This window comes from Magnusiomyces paraingens (assembly GCF_902498895.1).
Source record: "Magnusiomyces paraingens strain CBS 517.90 genome assembly, contig: contig4, whole genome shotgun sequence".
In the NCBI taxonomy this organism is placed as follows: Eukaryota; Fungi; Ascomycota; class Dipodascomycetes; order Dipodascales; family Dipodascaceae; genus Magnusiomyces; species Magnusiomyces paraingens.
The window spans coordinates 2,673,637-2,691,518 of NW_022474070.1; the positions used below are offsets into that span (position 1 = coordinate 2,673,637).

Genomic DNA, 17,882 nt, shown 5'->3' on the forward strand with positions numbered 1-17,882 from the left:
TTTTAACTAAAGTACCTAGTTCAGAAATAGTGTGGGGGGGAGGACCTTTGCAGATAAGAAGTTGCTTTTTTCTACATTTTTGTCTTAAAATAATTATTTTTCTTTTCTTTTTTTTTAGCACAATATTTAATGTATTAGAAATGCCGGCAACAAAAATCAGTCGTTGTTTATAAAGAATATAAATTTTGAATATTTATACCCCTAAGTATCCTTTTCAACTATTGCAATTTCACCAAATACCTCATTTTCATCGACTATGTTTTTATTTTCTTTTAGTATAACCTGATTGGGGAGTCCATGAGCAGTAAGCTTCAAAACTTCTCTGTTTTCTTCCTCCGCATGGTTCACCACTCCTTGTGGTATCGAAATAGTCTGTTTGTTTGTTTGTTTGCTTTTATTCAAGGGTTATAGAATTGTATAACATCAGCATCTGCGCTATCCTTCTTGTCCATACTATATATCTTTTCATTTTAATAATAAACTTTTAATTTTGGCTTCAACATTGCATCTTTAACAGCCCGAAAATAAATCCTGATGCCAGCTTACGAGGAACAGGGGGTTATTTTTTTTTTTTTTGGAGGTCGGAATAGTCTCTTCAGCAACATGATGAATAACTAACTATGTTGGGAGCTGAAGTGACCCCAGCATCTACTAAAGTATACCCGACTGGATATAAAATCATTTGGATTTTCACTGCTAGATTAATGGAACAATTGAGATATCTTTTGAAAAAAAAAAACTTACTTTTTTTGTTTGTATCTTGTTGATCTGACTTTTAAAATTCTTTTAAAGAATAGACCTTTCCTCATATACCTTTTATTTTTATTTATCCATCTTCAAATCCGTCTTAAAAAGTTTAAAAAGTTGCTTGAAGTTGAGCTTAGACTTTATTTCAAGATACCATGGGGTTTTATTTTTAATGAAAATCAGCCTCTTGATAGATGGTATTTTCTCTACTATTTTAAGACAATTTTAAACCTTTATTGTAAACATGTCGTATGATGGTTCAATATTTTATTGATCTTTGAGAATGAACAAGATTGGTATCGATAAGTCTCATTACTTAGCCTCGCATCCCGGATCAACATATTCGCTTACATTTAAAATCTAAATTTGAAAGACATTTTAAATCGCTTGAATCTAAAATTGTTTGTCCAATGCTCATATTAACGAGACTTTTTAATGAACAAATTCTAGAGTATAGTTTTCTTTGGTACGCTTTTTTGTTTTCTTTTCGCTTTAGGGTCCAATAATCTGGTTAATAAAATAAGGTTGGTGCTGTTTATTTAGGATCAGTTGGACCTGATACTATAAAAAAACCGCTTAAACCAAAGATTATTCTTTTTTCCTATTCACTTTTTAACTTTTTTTTCTTCATATTCAGGAAACTTCTTAAAGATATCTCTTTTATTTCTATCTTGAACCTTTCACGTGCCTCGGTCAAATATAGTCACGTTACTCGGATCTGATTGCCGAAGACGCCATTCCATCTTGGGATTTTTTCGGAAAATTTAGAATGTGGCTTTCAAGAAGTTAATTTTTTAATGCCGAAGCTCAGAAAGTTGAAAGAAACCATCTTTTAATATTGGCATTAAGAAAAAAAAATAGATTTCTTATTGTTGTTGTGTCTTCTTTTTAATTTTACTCTTTTGTTTATTCAAAGCAACACATCATTACCTGGTAATCAACCTTCAAATATGCTGGAAAAACCTTTGAAAGACCTAACGGTTATTGAGCTTTCAGCCCAAGCTCCGGGTCCTCTTTGCGGCCAGATTCTTGCTGATTATGGTGCAAGAGTTATTAGGGTTGATCGTGTAACGTCGACTAGTAATCCTGATCGACTTACACGTGGTAAAGAGTCTATCGCACTAAATCTTCGACACAAATCCGGGAAGAAAGTACTGCGTAGGATTTTGGAGTCTGATAAGGTTGACATTCTTATTGATCCTTACAGACCAGGTGTCTTGGAGCGGTTCGAAGTGTTACCTCAGCACAGACCTGCAGGTAAAAAGCCATTAATTGTTGTTCGGCTGACTGGCTATGGCCAGACTGGGAAGCTATCCAAGATGCCTGGGCATGACATTAATTTTCTAGCAGAATCAGGTGTGCTTGGAATCATTGGTCCACCAAATGAAGCGCCCACGATTCCTGCAAACATTTTGGGCGTCTTTGGTGCGCTAGCTCTACCAGCTTTTGCATCAATCATGACCACCCTTTATGCTCTTTCAAAAGACAAAGGCGAAAGCAAAAAACCCTACATTATTGTGGACGTTAATGTGGTTCACTCTTTAAGATACCTTACCCAATATGCATCCTATTTAAAATACGGATCATACCCAAAAAACCCGGAGCCAGAGTTTAAAAACACATGGGATGCATCTCGTGGCATGAATGTGCTGGAAGGTTATGTTTGTCCCTACTATACAATATATTCAACCAAGGATGATGGAGAGTATGTTTCAATAGGTGCAATGGAAGAACAGTTTTACCAGCAATTCTTAGAGCTTCTTTATGGCAAAAATGTGCCAAAACTGCCGGATAGAGATGATTCTAATAACTGGTCAGCACTTCGAAATATTTTCGCCCAAGAGTTCAAAAAGCATGGAATAGAATACTGGAAAAAGAAGGCCGACGAGTACCCAAACAGTTGTGCAGTACCTGTTCGACGTTTGGCTACACCCGATGAGGTTCCCCAACAACTTGTTCAGCTAGATTCGGATAAGCAGAAGGGGAGTGTTCGTGGGGGCTATCCATTGGTTCCCGGAAAAAATACCACTGAAGTTTTAGATGAATTCCTGGGCATTTCGTGGAGGACCGAGTACGGAGAAGAATTTGCAAGGCAGTCCAAGCCCAAGATTTAATCCGTTGGCATAGAATAATATAAGGACGAAGTTTCTTTTGTGGGAAACTCGTAATTGATTAACAGGGACAATCCGGGGGGATTAGTATTTAGCGGTTAGATGTGGAGTTCTTGGATTTTCGTACATGTCGCTAATTTAGTTTTTGAAAAAGCCAAAGCAAATTCATTATATTAAAACTCATACATACATGTCATGTCCATACGGATGCCATATGCGTTCAATAATAGATGATTCACTGTAATATACATCATCATTTATAGCAATTTGCTGCACTCTTTATCGATCTGAGAACCAAGAGACCTGTAATTGGAGATTTTCTTAATTTAAATTTTCTCTTACTTAAAGTTATTGGCATAAAAATCACGGAAGTTGCATCATATTACATAAATATTTACAATTTATTACGTGATTTTAATCTAAATATTTCACGTGCTGATAATTAACGGTACCTAAAACTTTTGCCCGGGGAAGACCCAAAAAACAAATGAAATTTTCAACGGTTTTTTTTTTTTTTGCCTCAGAAAAAAAAAAAAATTCTAAGCGTAAAAATAAAATAAAAAATTTTCTCTTTTACTCCTCTTTTTCTCATTATTTTTTCGGTATATCATTGTAGCAAATTTTTAACAAACTGCTCTTTTTATACTGACAGTACACTCTTTTTTTCTTTCATTCACTTGTTCAGCTTTCCGGTTTTAACGACGTTTGCCCTACATGCCATTGAAGCCAGCTTCTCTTGTTGACTCATACACACGTTTTCTTGAATAGCATTCGCTAACAAAAAGAACATCCCTTTAACTTTTAAGGCAAAAAAAAAAGCAATCACATTTTATTTTTTAACGGCTTTGGCTTTATATTAGCTGGTTCAAACAACTCATTTACGCAATTTTTTCACTATTGCATAATAATTTCTTGCCATTAAGCTCTCTGCTAAACTTCCTTTTTTTTTCTTTTGTCTACGGTAGCTGCACCGAGTTTCAAAATTTTTTAAAAAGTTTTTAAAAAAAAATTTAAAAAAAAAAAATCTAAAAAAAGAATTATTTTATCTTGGGATACTGGATTCTATTTTACTTTTCTAGATATATATCTGGCAATTTCCCTTTTTTTCATCTTATTACGCCCGACCTACCTACTTAACCATGGCTGATTTCCCGGTTACTTCTTCTCTTCACAAAGAAGAACGACTTAATACGACTGCACCACTTTCTACACCATTTGACCCTGCTGTCGTTGCTGAAATAGCAAAACAAAACAAGAATCCTTTACTGGAAAACCTTGTTGATGTGCTGTGCGGTTCTGTGGCAGGCTCTGCTGGAAAAATCATTGAACATCCCTTCGATACTGTCAAGGTCCGTCTCCAGTCCCAACCTGACTCTTTCCCACCTCAGTTCAAGGGCCCAGTAGACTGTATCCGCCAGACTTTTCAAAACGAAGGGTTTATGGGATTTTACAGAGGAATGGCTTCGCCAATTATTGGCGCTGCACTGGAAAATGCTTCCCTCTTTTTAACTTACAACGCAGCTCAAAAGTTTATCCGAAAGCATTGGTATCCAGAAACTTTAGCTCTTAATGAAGAAAATAAACAGCCTCTTCCTCTCCATATTTTACTTCTTTGCGGTTCATTTTCTGGCTGTGTGACCTCGTTCATTTTGACTCCAATCGAGCTCATTAAGTGCAGAATGCAGATTCAAATGCTTTATAGTAGTGCACCCGCTTCAAACACTTCTTCGCCACCTGGTTCGCGAATTGTTTCATCGCGAAAAATTCACACTAATACTTTTACTCCTTCTGCTAAAGTCCAGGGGCCCATTGACCTGATTTTGGATGTCTACCGCAAGGAAGGTGTTGCCGGTTTTTGGCGCGGACAAACCGGAACTTTACTCCGAGAGGCCGGAGGTTCTGCAGCTTGGTTTGGTGCATACGAGTACGTGAACCAAGCATTTCGCAAATTCTATAAGCGTGACAAAAACACCACCGTTGAAAACATGATTGCTGGTGCATGCTCTGGTGTCATGTTCAATCTTTCGCTTTTCCCCGCCGATACAATCAAGTCTCGCATGCAGACAGAGGCCATGATTAACAAACCTGGAACTCCTCAAATGGGGTTCTTTGAAATGGGAAAAAGAATCTACAAGGTCGGAGGTATCCGAGCTTTATACCGCGGCTGCGGAATTACCATTTCTCGCGCAGCCCCTTCGAGTGCCATTATTTTTGTTACATACGAAAAACTTAAGGATGTTGTGCACGGCTTTCTTTAAGGCTTTAGGCAAAACCTCCTTCGACGATTTAAACCTGAATTCAAAAAATGATAATATATTACTATTCTTTTTCATACATCTAGACGAAATCAATCAATAGGTTTAACCGATTGTAGACTTAAATCAATCGATATAGTTAAAATGAACAAAATTGAAAAAAAAACAAATTTAATAAGGCAATCAAACGTATATAAAATTATAAAATTATCAATTTTGAATCATCAAAGTTTAAAATGAGCCCACTACGTGGTTGTAAAAAAGCCTATTGCTTCATTTATTACTCAATGCTAACATTAAGACTTTCAGGACTGATACAATACTCAAGTATTTCAATTAAACATGATTTTCAGTGTATAACCAATCGAAAAAAGCAAAACACACTTGGTGTATTTAAGAGAAATATTTAAGAGAAAAAAAAAAAGTAACTGCGGCTGTTTCTAACTTATTACATACCACTTAGAAACTTTCCTGGGCTGGCTTTGCTCATTGTTTCAACTCTTAAGCGGATTTTTTCTTTTTGCCCTTGTCCTCGATTTGTTCGACTTTAACCTCGGTCAATCCCTTTTCTTCCAATAAATCAGTAATGTATTGTTCAACTTCATCTCCAAGATCTCCCTGAATGACAATTTCGTCCTTCCCATCCGCAGACTTGGTGACACTTGCTCCAGTAGCAAATCGCGAAGCAAAAGTCTTTGAGAGCTTCTTAATGTCGATATCAAATACTTCTAACCCTTGAATTGTGATGACAACCTTACGCTTAGAACGGGCATTACGGTTAATCAGAACCTTGGATGCGAGTTTCTTCTGCAGCTCACGCTCAGCCTTGGCCTCCTCCTTAGCTTGCTGCTTTTGTATTTTGCGATCAAGCTCTTCTTGTTTTTCCAAAGACAATGACGACATAGGCAGAGTGTTGACGGAGTCGCTGTTGCTCGGGTAGAGTTGAGAGTAAAGACTAGGGTGAGCCTTTTCAAGCCAGTCTTTACACCGTTTCACGGTACCGCCAAACTCGCAGTACTCTGGTGGGAAAGAGCACACTCCACAGTAGATGACTTCTTTTGGTCCAGTAGTTTCACCCATTTTTTTATTTATATATTTTGCGAGAGGAAAAAAAATAATTTAAAATAACGAACGCAGCAGTAATAGCTGATGAATGAATACCCCCTTATCAATATGCTGGGGATAAGTTGTGTGGAGATCAGTGTGCTGGCAAAGGAAAATTTTTGGAGGCTGACTGGTCTTCGTAATATTGAACGAAATAGAGTACACACAAAGACCAAATTGCTTTCATAAAGTAGCATACATCTTACTAAGTTACCCGGATATAATCACATGATTGTAAAAAAAAATTACCAGCAAAGATTTTCAACTTTGAAATTCAGTAACTGTGCTTCAATATACACAAGAACCATAGATAATAGAGATTTCAAATTATAATGGTATGTGAAAATCTAGTGATAAATGGCTTTTTTGAAATTAATGAAATCTAACCGCCAAATGTTGGGTTCAGTCGCGCTTTGAACTTTTTTCTCCTGAGGGATTACGCATAGGTATGCCATCTTTTATTTATTAATTTATTTTTTGTATACTTGCGACACTTTGATCCCAATTCCTAACAATTTTTAAGATGGCCGAAGATGGAACGAATTACGGCATTTTAGTTGTAAAATCAATACACACCCTAATTCTGCTGATGGATCGTCATATGTTGAACAGGGTCTCACAAAGGTCGTGTGCATAGCTAAGGGCCCTCGTGAGCCAGATGGACGCAATCAAACAAGCAATGATGGCGTTTTGCTAAACATTGATATTACAGTTCCACCATTTAGCACTACTGAGCGCAAGAGACGAGCTCGCAATGATCGTCGGATACAAGAGATGTGCATTTGCTTACGACGGCTATTTAAAGAAGCAGTGCTGTCGCACTTGTATCCCCGTACTGTCATTGACATTAATCTCTATGTGGTGGCCGAAGATGGCGGGATGTTGCCAGCATGTATCAATGCAGCAACTCTTGCTTTGATTGATGCAGGCATTTCAATGAAGGATTATGTTTCTGGCTGCTCGACAGCTATGTACGGAGACAACCCACTTTTAGATCCTTGCCATGCTGAGGAGCAAGACGTTTCATTTGTTAATGTGGGCGTAATTGGCAAGACCACTGAACGGCTTTCGCTTTTACTGCTAGAAAACAAAATGCCACTGGATCGTCTGGAGCCAGCAATTGCACTTTCACTTTCAGGCTGCCAATCCATTCGGAGCATGATGGATGCCGAGGTTCGGAGGCATGGTGCTAGCCGTAAGGCCAAAACAATATCACTTGAGTAGACTTATTACCTCTTCTTTTTTTTTTTATTGTGGAGATTTTAACACTGGAGTATGAAGGCACTGAAATACATTGGGGCTCTGAATACTGAAGTGGCTGAATAAAAGCGATTTTTTAAAGATATTTTGGGACCTCTCCCCAGAGAAAAATCATCAAAATTTTTTTAAAATTCAATCTTTTAACTGAAAGAATGAAATATAAAGGAACCGTTTAAACAAAAATGAATGAATTTATAGGAATTGTAAGAGATGGAAAATAAAAATAAATAAATAAATAAAAACTATCTAAAAAATTGAAACGTGCGACGTCATTTTCCTTGGGAGGGTTTTTTGTTGCAAGAAATGCTATTTTTAAAATAAAATAAAATAAAAAAAAAACCTCCTGTCCCTTTCAAATTTTTTTTTCCCTTTTTTTTCCCCTTAAACATCTCCACCATAAAAACAGACAGTGCTCAATCAGCATTACTACAACACCCTAGATTAATCCATAAACACTAGCATACATTTCTTATACAAAATCCATTTATAATGCCACCACCAGCTGCTGGACCGAATCGTGACAGGTATACCTTTTTTTTTTCTTTTCTGGTTAACGTTGCTTATGACATGGTTCTAATTCTATGTTTATTTTTAGCACACTCTCATCATTCAACCCTGTTGTAGGACGCAAAAAATCTACAAGATGGGTGGTTAGAAAAGAAAGAGAAGATGCTGACTATGACGAATATGACTGGTATGTTTCTTTAATCCTTCAAGTAGAAAAAATTTCTTGTTTTTGTTTTTTAGAGTCGTATTTGTCTTTCTCTAACTAGTCTTTTTTGCCTCCCGTTTTTAGGACTGAATCCGAAGACGATGAGCCGCCACCACTCCCTCAAATGCCTAACGATATTCCTGAATTTCCTAACAACAACAATGGACCATTGGACCGTCCTCCCCCATTTTCTTCTGGTTTAAATAATAACTCGTCAACAAGCTTTTCCTCTGAGCCTTCTATCACTCAGAGTCAATCGATATCCTCTTCTAAGACAAACTTTCACGTTGCTACTCGTTTCCCAGATACTCAAAACACTGTAGCTTCTCAGCTCTACGACAGACCTACAGAAGCCACGCCCCACTCTAACTCATATGACACCACCAAGCCATCCAATAGCCCCAAGCCTGATTCAGCTACCATCCCTAGTTTAGCCCTTTCAAGTTTAGCTAAAAACGTTCAACATACTGTTTCTTCTTCTACAACCAACCATAACGACTTTTCAGACGACGAGGATGACGCTTTCCGCGAAAGTACAAATAGTTTTTACAGTGCTGCTGAACAGCCTTCTACTGAAGATTTGCGAGGAGCATATAATAATACCTTTACCAAAAATCTTCAATCTACACAAAAGCCAATCGTTAACAGTAAAAACGCTTTGGGTGGTTTTGGAGCTAGCGCCGATAGAAATAAACTTGGAGGTTTATCCTCAAGGCCTACCAGAAAACCACTGTCACGAGTTCCAATAAAAACTTCTCAGCCTACCATTTCTTTGTCTCCCAGCGTATCTAATGGCCAAACCTCTGATACATTGAATCAGACTATTTCTAACAAGCCTGGTTATCTTTCAAGCACCATTTCTCACGAAACAGAATCAAAGTTTGAAAATAAATCTGATACAAATGATTTTAAGCAAAACCTTAATACCAAAGGCTCTTTTACCCAAGACTTAAATGCTTCTGATTTCAACTCTACTATTAGAGCCTCCTCACTAAACAAACAACAAGACATTCAAGGCTATAACGACGATAAAAATGAAGCTGCTTCTGTAGATGATATTGCAAAGTCTATCACTGAGGAGTTTGCATCACCTTCTTTTGCCCAAGGAATTCTTCCTAATTCAACAAACACAAAGACCAGCTCCCAGAACTTCAAGTCTTCTTCTACTACCAGTCTAGATGTACCAGCTACTTCTAAGGACTTGAATACAATTAACAATCTCAACAAATCTAATATACAATTGCCCTCAATAGGCGTCACTCCACCTTCTCAATCAAGTGAAGAAGAATCTAGAACTCACCTGCAACCAGAGATTAACACACCTTCCAAACCTACAAGCGAAAATAATGAAACCAACTCATTTGGACTTGACCATGAAGATGCCAAGCCTCCGGCCGCAAATTCTCACAAGCGTGACTTTTCGATATCATCATATCTTGACGACTACTATGATGACAACAAGGAACTTAGTTCTCCTCCGGAATCTTCTCAAACTAACAACTTATCGAAAGTCACAACACTTTCTCAACCTCTTCCTAAAAGTTCAATTAACACAACAACATCCCGAAACTTTTCTTCTAGTACTGTTGAATCATCTACAACTATTGAAACATTGACAAAACCTGCAGATGATTCAGATGACGGTTCTATTCAAGAAATTGGATTTTCTACTAGAGACGAAGCAAAGGAAAATTCTGAAAACGATGAGAGTTTTTTGGATAATATTGAAGATTACTCTGGTGAAATAAAATCAGCAAGCCACATAAATACATGGTCGGATTATTCTGCTAGATCACCTCAGCTTTCTAAGGAGAATCGTTTTAGTAATAACTCAGTTTCTAGTACACCTACCATTAACGATAAGTCTCCATCACCACCTCAAGTACAACCAAGCCATGGGGTTTCTCCTAAGATTTCTGCTACTACTTTTGATGTTGATAAAGAAAGAACTACCTCGTTTTCAGCGCCTTCATTTGATGAGGATAATGTACGCTCATCCACTCCAGAACCTCATGCCGATAATTTTAATACGACGAACTCAAGTTCATTTGATTCACCAGGATCCCCACTTCCAATGCCTGCCAGCCGCTTCCATATTCCAGGTGGCCGTTTTTCTACTGCCTCCGATTCGATGCGTTCTTACGCTGGTAATGAAACAGACGATACGGCATCTTTATCAACAGGACGCAAATCTCCTCAGAGTTTCTCATATTCTTTTAGAGATTCCTATGATTTCCGCTCTGCTGGATTAGTGCCAGGTCCTACCAGTTCTGATGCTCATTCTTCTCCGTCAATGAGTAATAGCAACAGTCAGAACAGCAACTTCACTCCCGATCCTTCAGAAGGTGGTGCTCCAACTTTTGATCAAATTAAACAAGAAATACCCGGACCCACGTCACCTATTTCAAAAGTTGGGAGATGGAGGCCATTGGATTTTTCTTCTGAACCCACCGAAGATTCTAGCCCTTCATCAACAAATCCTACTTTTACTCCAAAAGTAGAAAATAAAGATTTGAATTATAATAACGGGAGATTTGCTTCAGTATCAGTATCAGAATCAGAATCTGAACCTTTTGTTCAAGGTTATAGCAAAGAAGCTCCCCAAAGTTCACAGGAAACTAATAACTCATCAAATTCAGGTGAGTTCATTCGAAATAAATATGATATACCAGATCAAAGAGAAAATGTTGGAACACGTTCAGTTCCAGCTCTAGTTACTGAAGATTTGGAGCACGGCCATGCCTCGGATGACTCAAATGAAACACCTGTAACGGCAGAACAGAATGCATTGGAAAGACAGATTATGAAGTCATTCTCTGGCAGTTCTTCTCAAAACTTGCCCAGTGGTAGAGCACAATCTCCTGATATTTCTCAACAGACACAAAACTACTCATCTGAAACCCCATCGGCATCTATACATACCACTCAGCTTAGAACACCTACTTTGTCCTACGATAATGGATTAACACCTCAGGCAATTCAATCACCTGTAAGTCCTACCGTACCTGACCCTGTTGTTGCAGAGCTATACAGAGATTCTTCTAAGCTTCTTTCTCGGCCAATTAGTCAGCTTATTACTACGGGAATCCCTCAAACTCAACCTCTTAATTCATCAAACAGATCAGTTTCTAATAGTTCTATTGTTGAAAATCAGAAAGAGGGCGATAATGGTGCATTAGCTCCTGCATTTGATTACAATGACAAGAAGGAAACTGAGCTATCCATCGACAATATGTCAAATAATCAAGAACAATCGACTACTTCTTATTCAATGCCGCCTGTTCCTAAGGTAGTGGTCAACGGTGATAATCCAAAGCTTGATACAACTAATGATTCTCATTCCCATTCTCATTCACGTTCGCCTTCACGTTCTACTTTAAGTTCTACTCTAGAAGAGGATGATCGTTCTTCAGTAAAATCCTATAATAAGTCACCACAAGAACCTTCTACTCATTCTAGAACAAACAGTTTTGCGGTTAAATCAATGATTGTTGATTCGTCTCCCACTATCTCCCCTGTGCAATCTCTTAGAACACCAGCTAATCGTGTTATATCTGGCGAGCAGATTGCGAAGAGACGGTCGAGCTCATTAATCATCAATGATCCTTCCACTTTTTCTCCAAAACCTGTAGGTAGACAACAGTCACTAGCCTCTCTTCTCAACCGACCCCCTGTTTTAGACTTTCAAGGAATTTTGACAAGACCTCGATCTGTTGATCGGAAAACTGCTTTTGATCTAGCTCGTCAAGCTCAAGCTGATTATGATTCGGGTCTTCAGACATGGATCCTACAAGTGTCTGCTTCTAAAGACATGAAAACTATTAGTAAATCATCAGCACCTATTCCTCAATCGCAAAAGAACAGTGGTGTTCTTGGAACAACAGGTTCGATTGCTGCAAACAAGGTCAAGCATTTTGCTGCTAATTCAATTCAACCTCGCAAACTGACATCAGCATTTTCGGAAGTTTCTAACAAAACACACGGGTTGGCTGATAAGCTTCATATTTCGGGTATTGGTGAAAAGTCATCGAGTGCCTTTTCTAGATTGAAGTTTGGAATTAAAAAACCCAAGCCCTAGTTTTTTTTTTTAATTTTTAATTTTTAGTAAAGTTATATATTTCAATGTTTGAATGGTAAATTTATTTGCAATCTACATTTGTTGAAATAAATTAGGGATATGTACAAGTATTTAATGCAGCTGCAAATGTAAACAAGAAACACAGAAGTTGAAAGCAAAATTAAGGATAACTCTTGATGTTTACTTTATTTTGAAGCCTCTTCAGAGGCTGCCGGCTTGTCAGGTGTATGACGAAAGAATCCGCCATAGTGGAGAATATCTCCGTGTTGACGAGTCTATAAGTGTAGTGTTAGAAATCAAAATAATACCCAACAAACATTCAGTGCATCGGTACAAATACTTACAGCTCTGCTACTATGACCTCCTGCTTCGTACTTGCTCTTTCTTTCAGCAGATGGTGCTCCTTCATAAGCACCTGCAACATAATCGGTATCATCCACTAGAAACATTGACGTTAGTAATACTATGAAGGATGGCCGAGGAGAAAAAACATACAAGTATTAAATCGATCTTGTTTGACACCTTTCATATAACTAAACTATTGTTAATAACAGCAAAAAAAAGAGAAGAGTTTAAAATAGAAGCAATACATACGTTCTAGAGGCCACAAAGATACCGATACCCCCAAAGGTGACGGTGAACCAGCCCATACTACAAAACAATAGCAAAAAAAGTATGTTAGACAATAAACTATCATGTACATACAAACATTAAACTAATATAAACTGTCTAACTTACAAGACCTTGTTATGAAGAAGAGAATTAAGCTTTTGTCCAAAGGTTTGCGACATGACTGTTAATGATTTTTGTATGAGTTTTTGTTTGATAACTAGATGAGTTTGTAGGGGTTTGACCAAAAATATATGGTTGTTAGATTTCGGCGAAGGCTTTTTCAAAGTCCTATTATTACTCAGTAAAGTTTATCATGCATGCGTAACATATGGAACAAGGCTGTTAGATTCAAAAAATAACCGGATGATTTAATGAAACAAACTAAAAGTCCATGCATATGAATTTTAGACTAAAAAAATATGTGACAACTTGTATTACAAATAACTGACAGATTAGTTTTAAAAAATGCCACACCTTTTATTGAGCTCTTGAATCACCACCACCCTCTTTTACTATTCAAAATTTTTTTGTTAGCCTTATAAGTTGGACACTTTTTGCCACTACGTTTTATCATAGGCATCGTTCCAGCAAGCAACCCTTTTTATTTTGTTTCTCAGGCAAAACTTGAGCGTATTTTTGCAAGTAGCTGATTGCCGATCTTTTTCCAAATCGTTAAAAAGCCAATTTCCGTATTTCATACGATATACCATAATTTCACGCATACCATAAACTACAAGTTTGACTCGGGCTCGTGAGATTTGAAAGTTCCAGTATATCATATTTTATTCATTCATTTTTGTTTTTTATTCTTTTTTTTTCAGAAATTTGATTTGATTCTTACCTTATTTGCATTTTTTTTTTGATTCCTTTTCAAATTTCTCTAATCTACAAGAAAAGACACTTTTCTTATCCATACTCTTTCGAAATTTTTTTTACTAAATAGATTAATTCATTTAATTATAAAAACCAAAAAAAAAAAAAAATCAATCAAAAATACGAAAAAATATCAAAAACACACTTGGAATCAAAAAAAAGATAAAATAAAAATTAAAAAAAATATTTTTTTTATAAAGACTTTTAAATCTCGCTCTTTTCACAAAATTCGAACCTGTTCCCTAAGCATTTCAACACCCAGACAATCCCAGTAATCAAAGCCATTTGCATCATAAAATCTGTCAAAGATGTCCAACCCTTTAATCCAGCCTAAGCGTCGCTTTGCCAGAAACGCGGACCCTTTAAGAAGACCGTCGCGTCCGTTAATCAAAAAGCCCGGTACCGGTAAACCTATAGTGACGAAGACAAAACCGCTACTTAATTCACAACCATCCACCAGCGTTTTAGCATCTGCGATTGCTGCCGAACCTGATTCTTCAAAATCTAGTGACAAAACACAATATCGCGAATATAATCTCAACGCGTGCAACGAAGATGATATCAAAGATCTTCGGTATCACCTCATGAGGTTCCATTCTAAAAGTGAGGTAGATCCAGTTGGCACTTTTACGAAACCTATTCGATTACACAGGAAAGATCCCAGAAATATGCAGAACCAACTTACTTTGGCAGAGCTTGAAGAGCGCAATAAGAGATTAGGTATTACAACACCGATTCCTAAACATTTACTAGCCGAACCAACCGCAACTGAAGAAAAGGTAACTGGAGAAGAACCGGTTAAAACAGAAAATGAGGAATCTAAAACAAGTGATACAGCAAATGGAAAAGATGACGCAAAACAAAAGGGAAAAACTCCTTCAGAAGAAGCCGATATGTCTCTTATTGCACCAGATGGAGGTGCTCGTCGTGGTAAATCGCATCTTTTTCAAAAGAAAACTAAACAAGTCGTTCTTGGTGATACCAATGCTCGTAAACTTCGTTATGAAGAGTATTATCCTTGGATTTTAGAAGATTTTGACGGCAAGAATACATGGGTTGGTAACTATGAAGCAGGACAGACAGACGCTTATGTGCTTTTTGTTTTTGATAACGATGGGTTTAAAATGGTGCCAGCTGAAAAATGGTATAAGATGACACCTAGAAACAAATATGCTACATTGACTTCTGAAGAGGCCGAAAAGCAAATGGAAAAAGGTGAACTGCCAAATCGCTGGGTAATGAAATACTTTGGGAACGAAGAGGACTCGGCCAATAAGCGTCCTACTAATATGCGCCGAAGATTTAGAACTACAGATTCCTCCACAGTTGATGAGATGAGAAGAGACGATGACGGGAATGATATCGATTTTGATGAGGAATTTGCAGATGATGAAGAGGCTCCAATAATGGAAGGCAATGAGGACGAGGTTAAAGAAGTCGAAAACAAAATCAAAAAAGAGCACCAAAGTGCAAAGATTTCGGCTCTTTTCAACGAAAATGAAAATGAAGAAGAAGAAGAAGAAGAAGACAGAAAGGTTGACAAACAAGGCAAACATATGATTAAGTACCTGAGATCGCGCGAAAAGAACATCAATTATGAAACTGATGATGATTCTAATCCATACGCTACAGAGGAGAGCAGTGATGAAGAAGAAGAAATTGACAACCCAGCTTCTCTTGGTGGTGCACTCAAGGGTGCTAATGGCACAGAGGTAAAGAAAGAACCTGGAACCGAAGCCGCACAGACTGAAGGTGTGACGGTAAAAACAGAAGAAGGTACTGAGGGAACTCCTGCAGCTCTTGCTAATGGTGAAGAAAAGCCTAAAAAGAAACTCAAAGACAAAAAACTTAAGGAAAAGAAGAAGAAGAAAAATTCAAAGAAGCACCATGATCTTCCTCATGGAATGGTCATCTTGAATTTACCTGCTGCCAAACTGGCACAATTCCAGCCTGATCTCTGGAACCCTGGCCTCAAGCGCCGTCGTGCCGAATTATCGGATGATGAAGAACACGGCCTCAAGCATAAAACAAAGAAACTTAAAGTCAAGGACAAATCGAATGCTGGGGGTGCAAATAAAGGTTCTGGCACTGCTGTACAGACTTCTGTGAAATCTGCTAACCCTTCAGTTAATATATCGACTGCTGCTACTGCAGCAGCTTCTAATGGTGCTGCTGCAAATCCTTCAGCAGCCAATGGCCAGCCCACTTCATCTGGCAACAAACCATCTACTTCTCTTGCTGTTTCAACTCCTGCCGAAGGCTCTTCATCAAATTCTAGCTCAGGCTCCAGTGCTGTATCTAACGGTGCGGATTTGATTACAGAGGAGGAAGTTAAACAAGTGGTTCGTAGCCAGAGACTAAACGCCAAAGAGATTTTGGCTGTTTTCAAAAATAGACTCAAAAGACATCCTGAAAACCTCAAACTGCTTAAGTTACATCTTAAGCGTCTTGTCAGATTACACGAGGGATATTTAGTTCTCCGTGATAATATTTAAAGTTGGAATGCCGATTTTTGTTATTAATTTAATATGAAATCTAGCAAATCTTTAAAACTGACACTAATCAGATATCCAAAACAGGTTTTAGTTTTTTTAAGCTTATTTAGTATTTTTTTTATCATACCAAAAAAAAATGAGTATCTATTTTTTTTTGTTAATTTATTGAATATTTTTATGGGCGTTATGCATTAAAAAGTTTAAGTAAACTGTTTAAGAATTTAAGGATTTTTTTTTATCATTACACATATTCTAGTTCATTATTTAAAGGATTTCAACAATCTTGTCTTCATCCTCGTCTTCATCCTCGTCTTCATTAGGGTCCTTATCAATATTCTCAGGATCCTGAATTTCAGGATGGTCATCACGCATTAAAACATTAACCAAACGTTCAGCTACCTCTTGAACCTCTTCGTTAGCCACGCTCAAATGAAGTTGGCGAATGATGGAGTAAACAGACTTATCTCTCAAATATTGTCTGATATCTTTAGTGGTAGAAAGTAACATCAAGCACTCAATGTACGTAGTGAGAATAGCGGGTTCTGATTCTCTTTTCTTTTCAGGAGGAAGAAATTGTAGCTCATCAGGCAGTTCAAGCATTTCATCTTCAGCAATATCTTCGGGTCCAGCGAGTGGAAGCAATATGTAAGGAAGAATGTTGATAGAGGGATTGAAAATTAATGTATAATGGCAAGAAACGTCGAACAAGCAGTTCTTGATGGTAGAGGCCACACCCTCGCGTCGAATTTTGGAAGGGCTTTCGGAAAAAACTAATAATTTTGAAATAGGATAAACCTCTTCACCGGTTTCAACAGGTAAAAGTTCTTTCTTAACGACATCATATTCAGCCTTTTCAAACTTGGGAGTAATGAAATGCATTCTACCTTCCTTAAATCTAGAAAGATCAGAGAAGAAAAACGCCAGATAATCAAACTTTGCTAAGGCATTGAGAGCACGATCATGCCCTTTAACAAAACAGTCAAGTAAGCAGTCAATAATATCACGTTCTCCTGGAAGACCAAAGACCTTGGCAGAGGCTTCTTCACGATTATTTCTAGCCTTTTCAATATTTTCCAGCTCATCTTCGCCAAACCCTAATGCCTTTTCAGAACTATTGGGGTCAGTTGATTTGATGATAGAGAACTTCTCGTTAAGAGCCTTTCGCTTAAACTTGAAAATAGCGTTGATGGTATCTCTCTTAGCCAAATTGGCAAGAAGCATGCAAAACAAGTCAGCTGCCGGGTTTGACAAATCGAGGATAGAGTTGGAGACAAACTGAATAAGAGATTCATCAGCTGAAAGGTCTTCCAAAATAGATGAGTCGTCACAAAGATTAATAAGAATAGTCAAAGCATTTTTAACAATAGTAATAGATCGCTGGTTACGGATTAAGTGCTTGAGATCCTTGATGGGTTGAAAATCGTTGGTTTTGAAAATATGAATGTAAGGAGCTTGAGAGAATCCAACCAAGTTTTCCAAGGCGATAGACAAAACATTAGGCTGGGGGGCATGTAAAAACCCAACTAACTATAAAAAAATCAAAAGATTAAAATAAAGAAATAAATAAAATACTATAAACTTACTTCTATAAGTTCAGACGACATTTTGGATATTATTCTAAAAAAGCTGTTTGAT

The 17,882-nt window shown here is 37.5% G+C and overlaps 8 protein-coding genes across 8 annotated transcripts; 5 read left to right on the top strand and 3 right to left on the bottom strand.

Annotated features, from left to right (window-relative positions):
- Positions 1-1,697: 1,697 nt before the first annotated feature.
- Positions 1,698-2,861, top strand: SAPINGB_P005557 (uncharacterized protein; the record flags this gene model as incomplete). The annotated part of the gene is made up of 1 exon (XM_032000271.1): positions 1,698-2,861. One exon carries the CDS (start codon positions 1,698-1,700, stop codon positions 2,859-2,861), a length of 1,164 nt encoding a protein of 387 aa, XP_031856162.1.
- Positions 2,862-3,997: 1,136 nt separating this feature from the next.
- On the top strand, positions 3,998-5,116 carry SAPINGB_P005558 (uncharacterized protein; the record flags this gene model as incomplete). The annotated part of the gene is made up of 1 exon (XM_032000272.1): positions 3,998-5,116. One exon carries the CDS (start codon positions 3,998-4,000, stop codon positions 5,114-5,116), a length of 1,119 nt encoding a protein of 372 aa, XP_031856163.1.
- Positions 5,117-5,614: 498 nt separating this feature from the next.
- On the bottom strand, positions 5,615-6,193 carry SAPINGB_P005559 (uncharacterized protein; the record flags this gene model as incomplete). The annotated part of the gene is made up of 1 exon (XM_032000273.1): positions 5,615-6,193. One exon carries the CDS (start codon positions 6,191-6,193, stop codon positions 5,615-5,617), a length of 579 nt encoding a protein of 192 aa, XP_031856164.1.
- A 356-nt stretch (positions 6,194-6,549) lies between these two features.
- On the top strand, positions 6,550-7,441 carry SAPINGB_P005560 (uncharacterized protein; the record flags this gene model as incomplete). The annotated part of the gene is made up of 3 exons (XM_032000274.1): positions 6,550-6,552; positions 6,624-6,663; positions 6,741-7,441. The coding sequence occupies 3 exons, from the start codon at positions 6,550-6,552 to the stop codon at positions 7,439-7,441; spliced, it is 744 nt and encodes a 247-aa protein (XP_031856165.1).
- Positions 7,442-7,966: 525 nt separating this feature from the next.
- SAPINGB_P005561 (uncharacterized protein) lies at positions 7,967-12,267 on the top strand (the record flags this gene model as incomplete). The annotated part of the gene is made up of 3 exons (XM_032000275.1): positions 7,967-8,001; positions 8,073-8,171; positions 8,274-12,267. The coding sequence occupies 3 exons, from the start codon at positions 7,967-7,969 to the stop codon at positions 12,265-12,267; spliced, it is 4,128 nt and encodes a 1,375-aa protein (XP_031856166.1).
- Positions 12,268-12,452: 185 nt separating this feature from the next.
- On the bottom strand, positions 12,453-13,058 carry SAPINGB_P005562 (uncharacterized protein; the record flags this gene model as incomplete). Its single annotated transcript, XM_032000276.1, has 5 exons — positions 12,453-12,542; positions 12,612-12,706; positions 12,763-12,800; positions 12,862-12,918; positions 13,006-13,058. The coding sequence occupies 5 exons, from the start codon at positions 13,056-13,058 to the stop codon at positions 12,453-12,455; spliced, it is 333 nt and encodes a 110-aa protein (XP_031856167.1).
- Positions 13,059-14,060: 1,002 nt separating this feature from the next.
- On the top strand, positions 14,061-16,247 carry SAPINGB_P005563 (uncharacterized protein; the record flags this gene model as incomplete). The annotated part of the gene is made up of 1 exon (XM_032000277.1): positions 14,061-16,247. One exon carries the CDS (start codon positions 14,061-14,063, stop codon positions 16,245-16,247), a length of 2,187 nt encoding a protein of 728 aa, XP_031856168.1.
- A 264-nt stretch (positions 16,248-16,511) lies between these two features.
- On the bottom strand, positions 16,512-17,851 carry SAPINGB_P005564 (uncharacterized protein; the record flags this gene model as incomplete). Its single annotated transcript, XM_032000278.1, has 2 exons — positions 16,512-17,774; positions 17,831-17,851. The coding sequence occupies 2 exons, from the start codon at positions 17,849-17,851 to the stop codon at positions 16,512-16,514; spliced, it is 1,284 nt and encodes a 427-aa protein (XP_031856169.1).
- Positions 17,852-17,882: the final 31 nt, after the last annotated feature.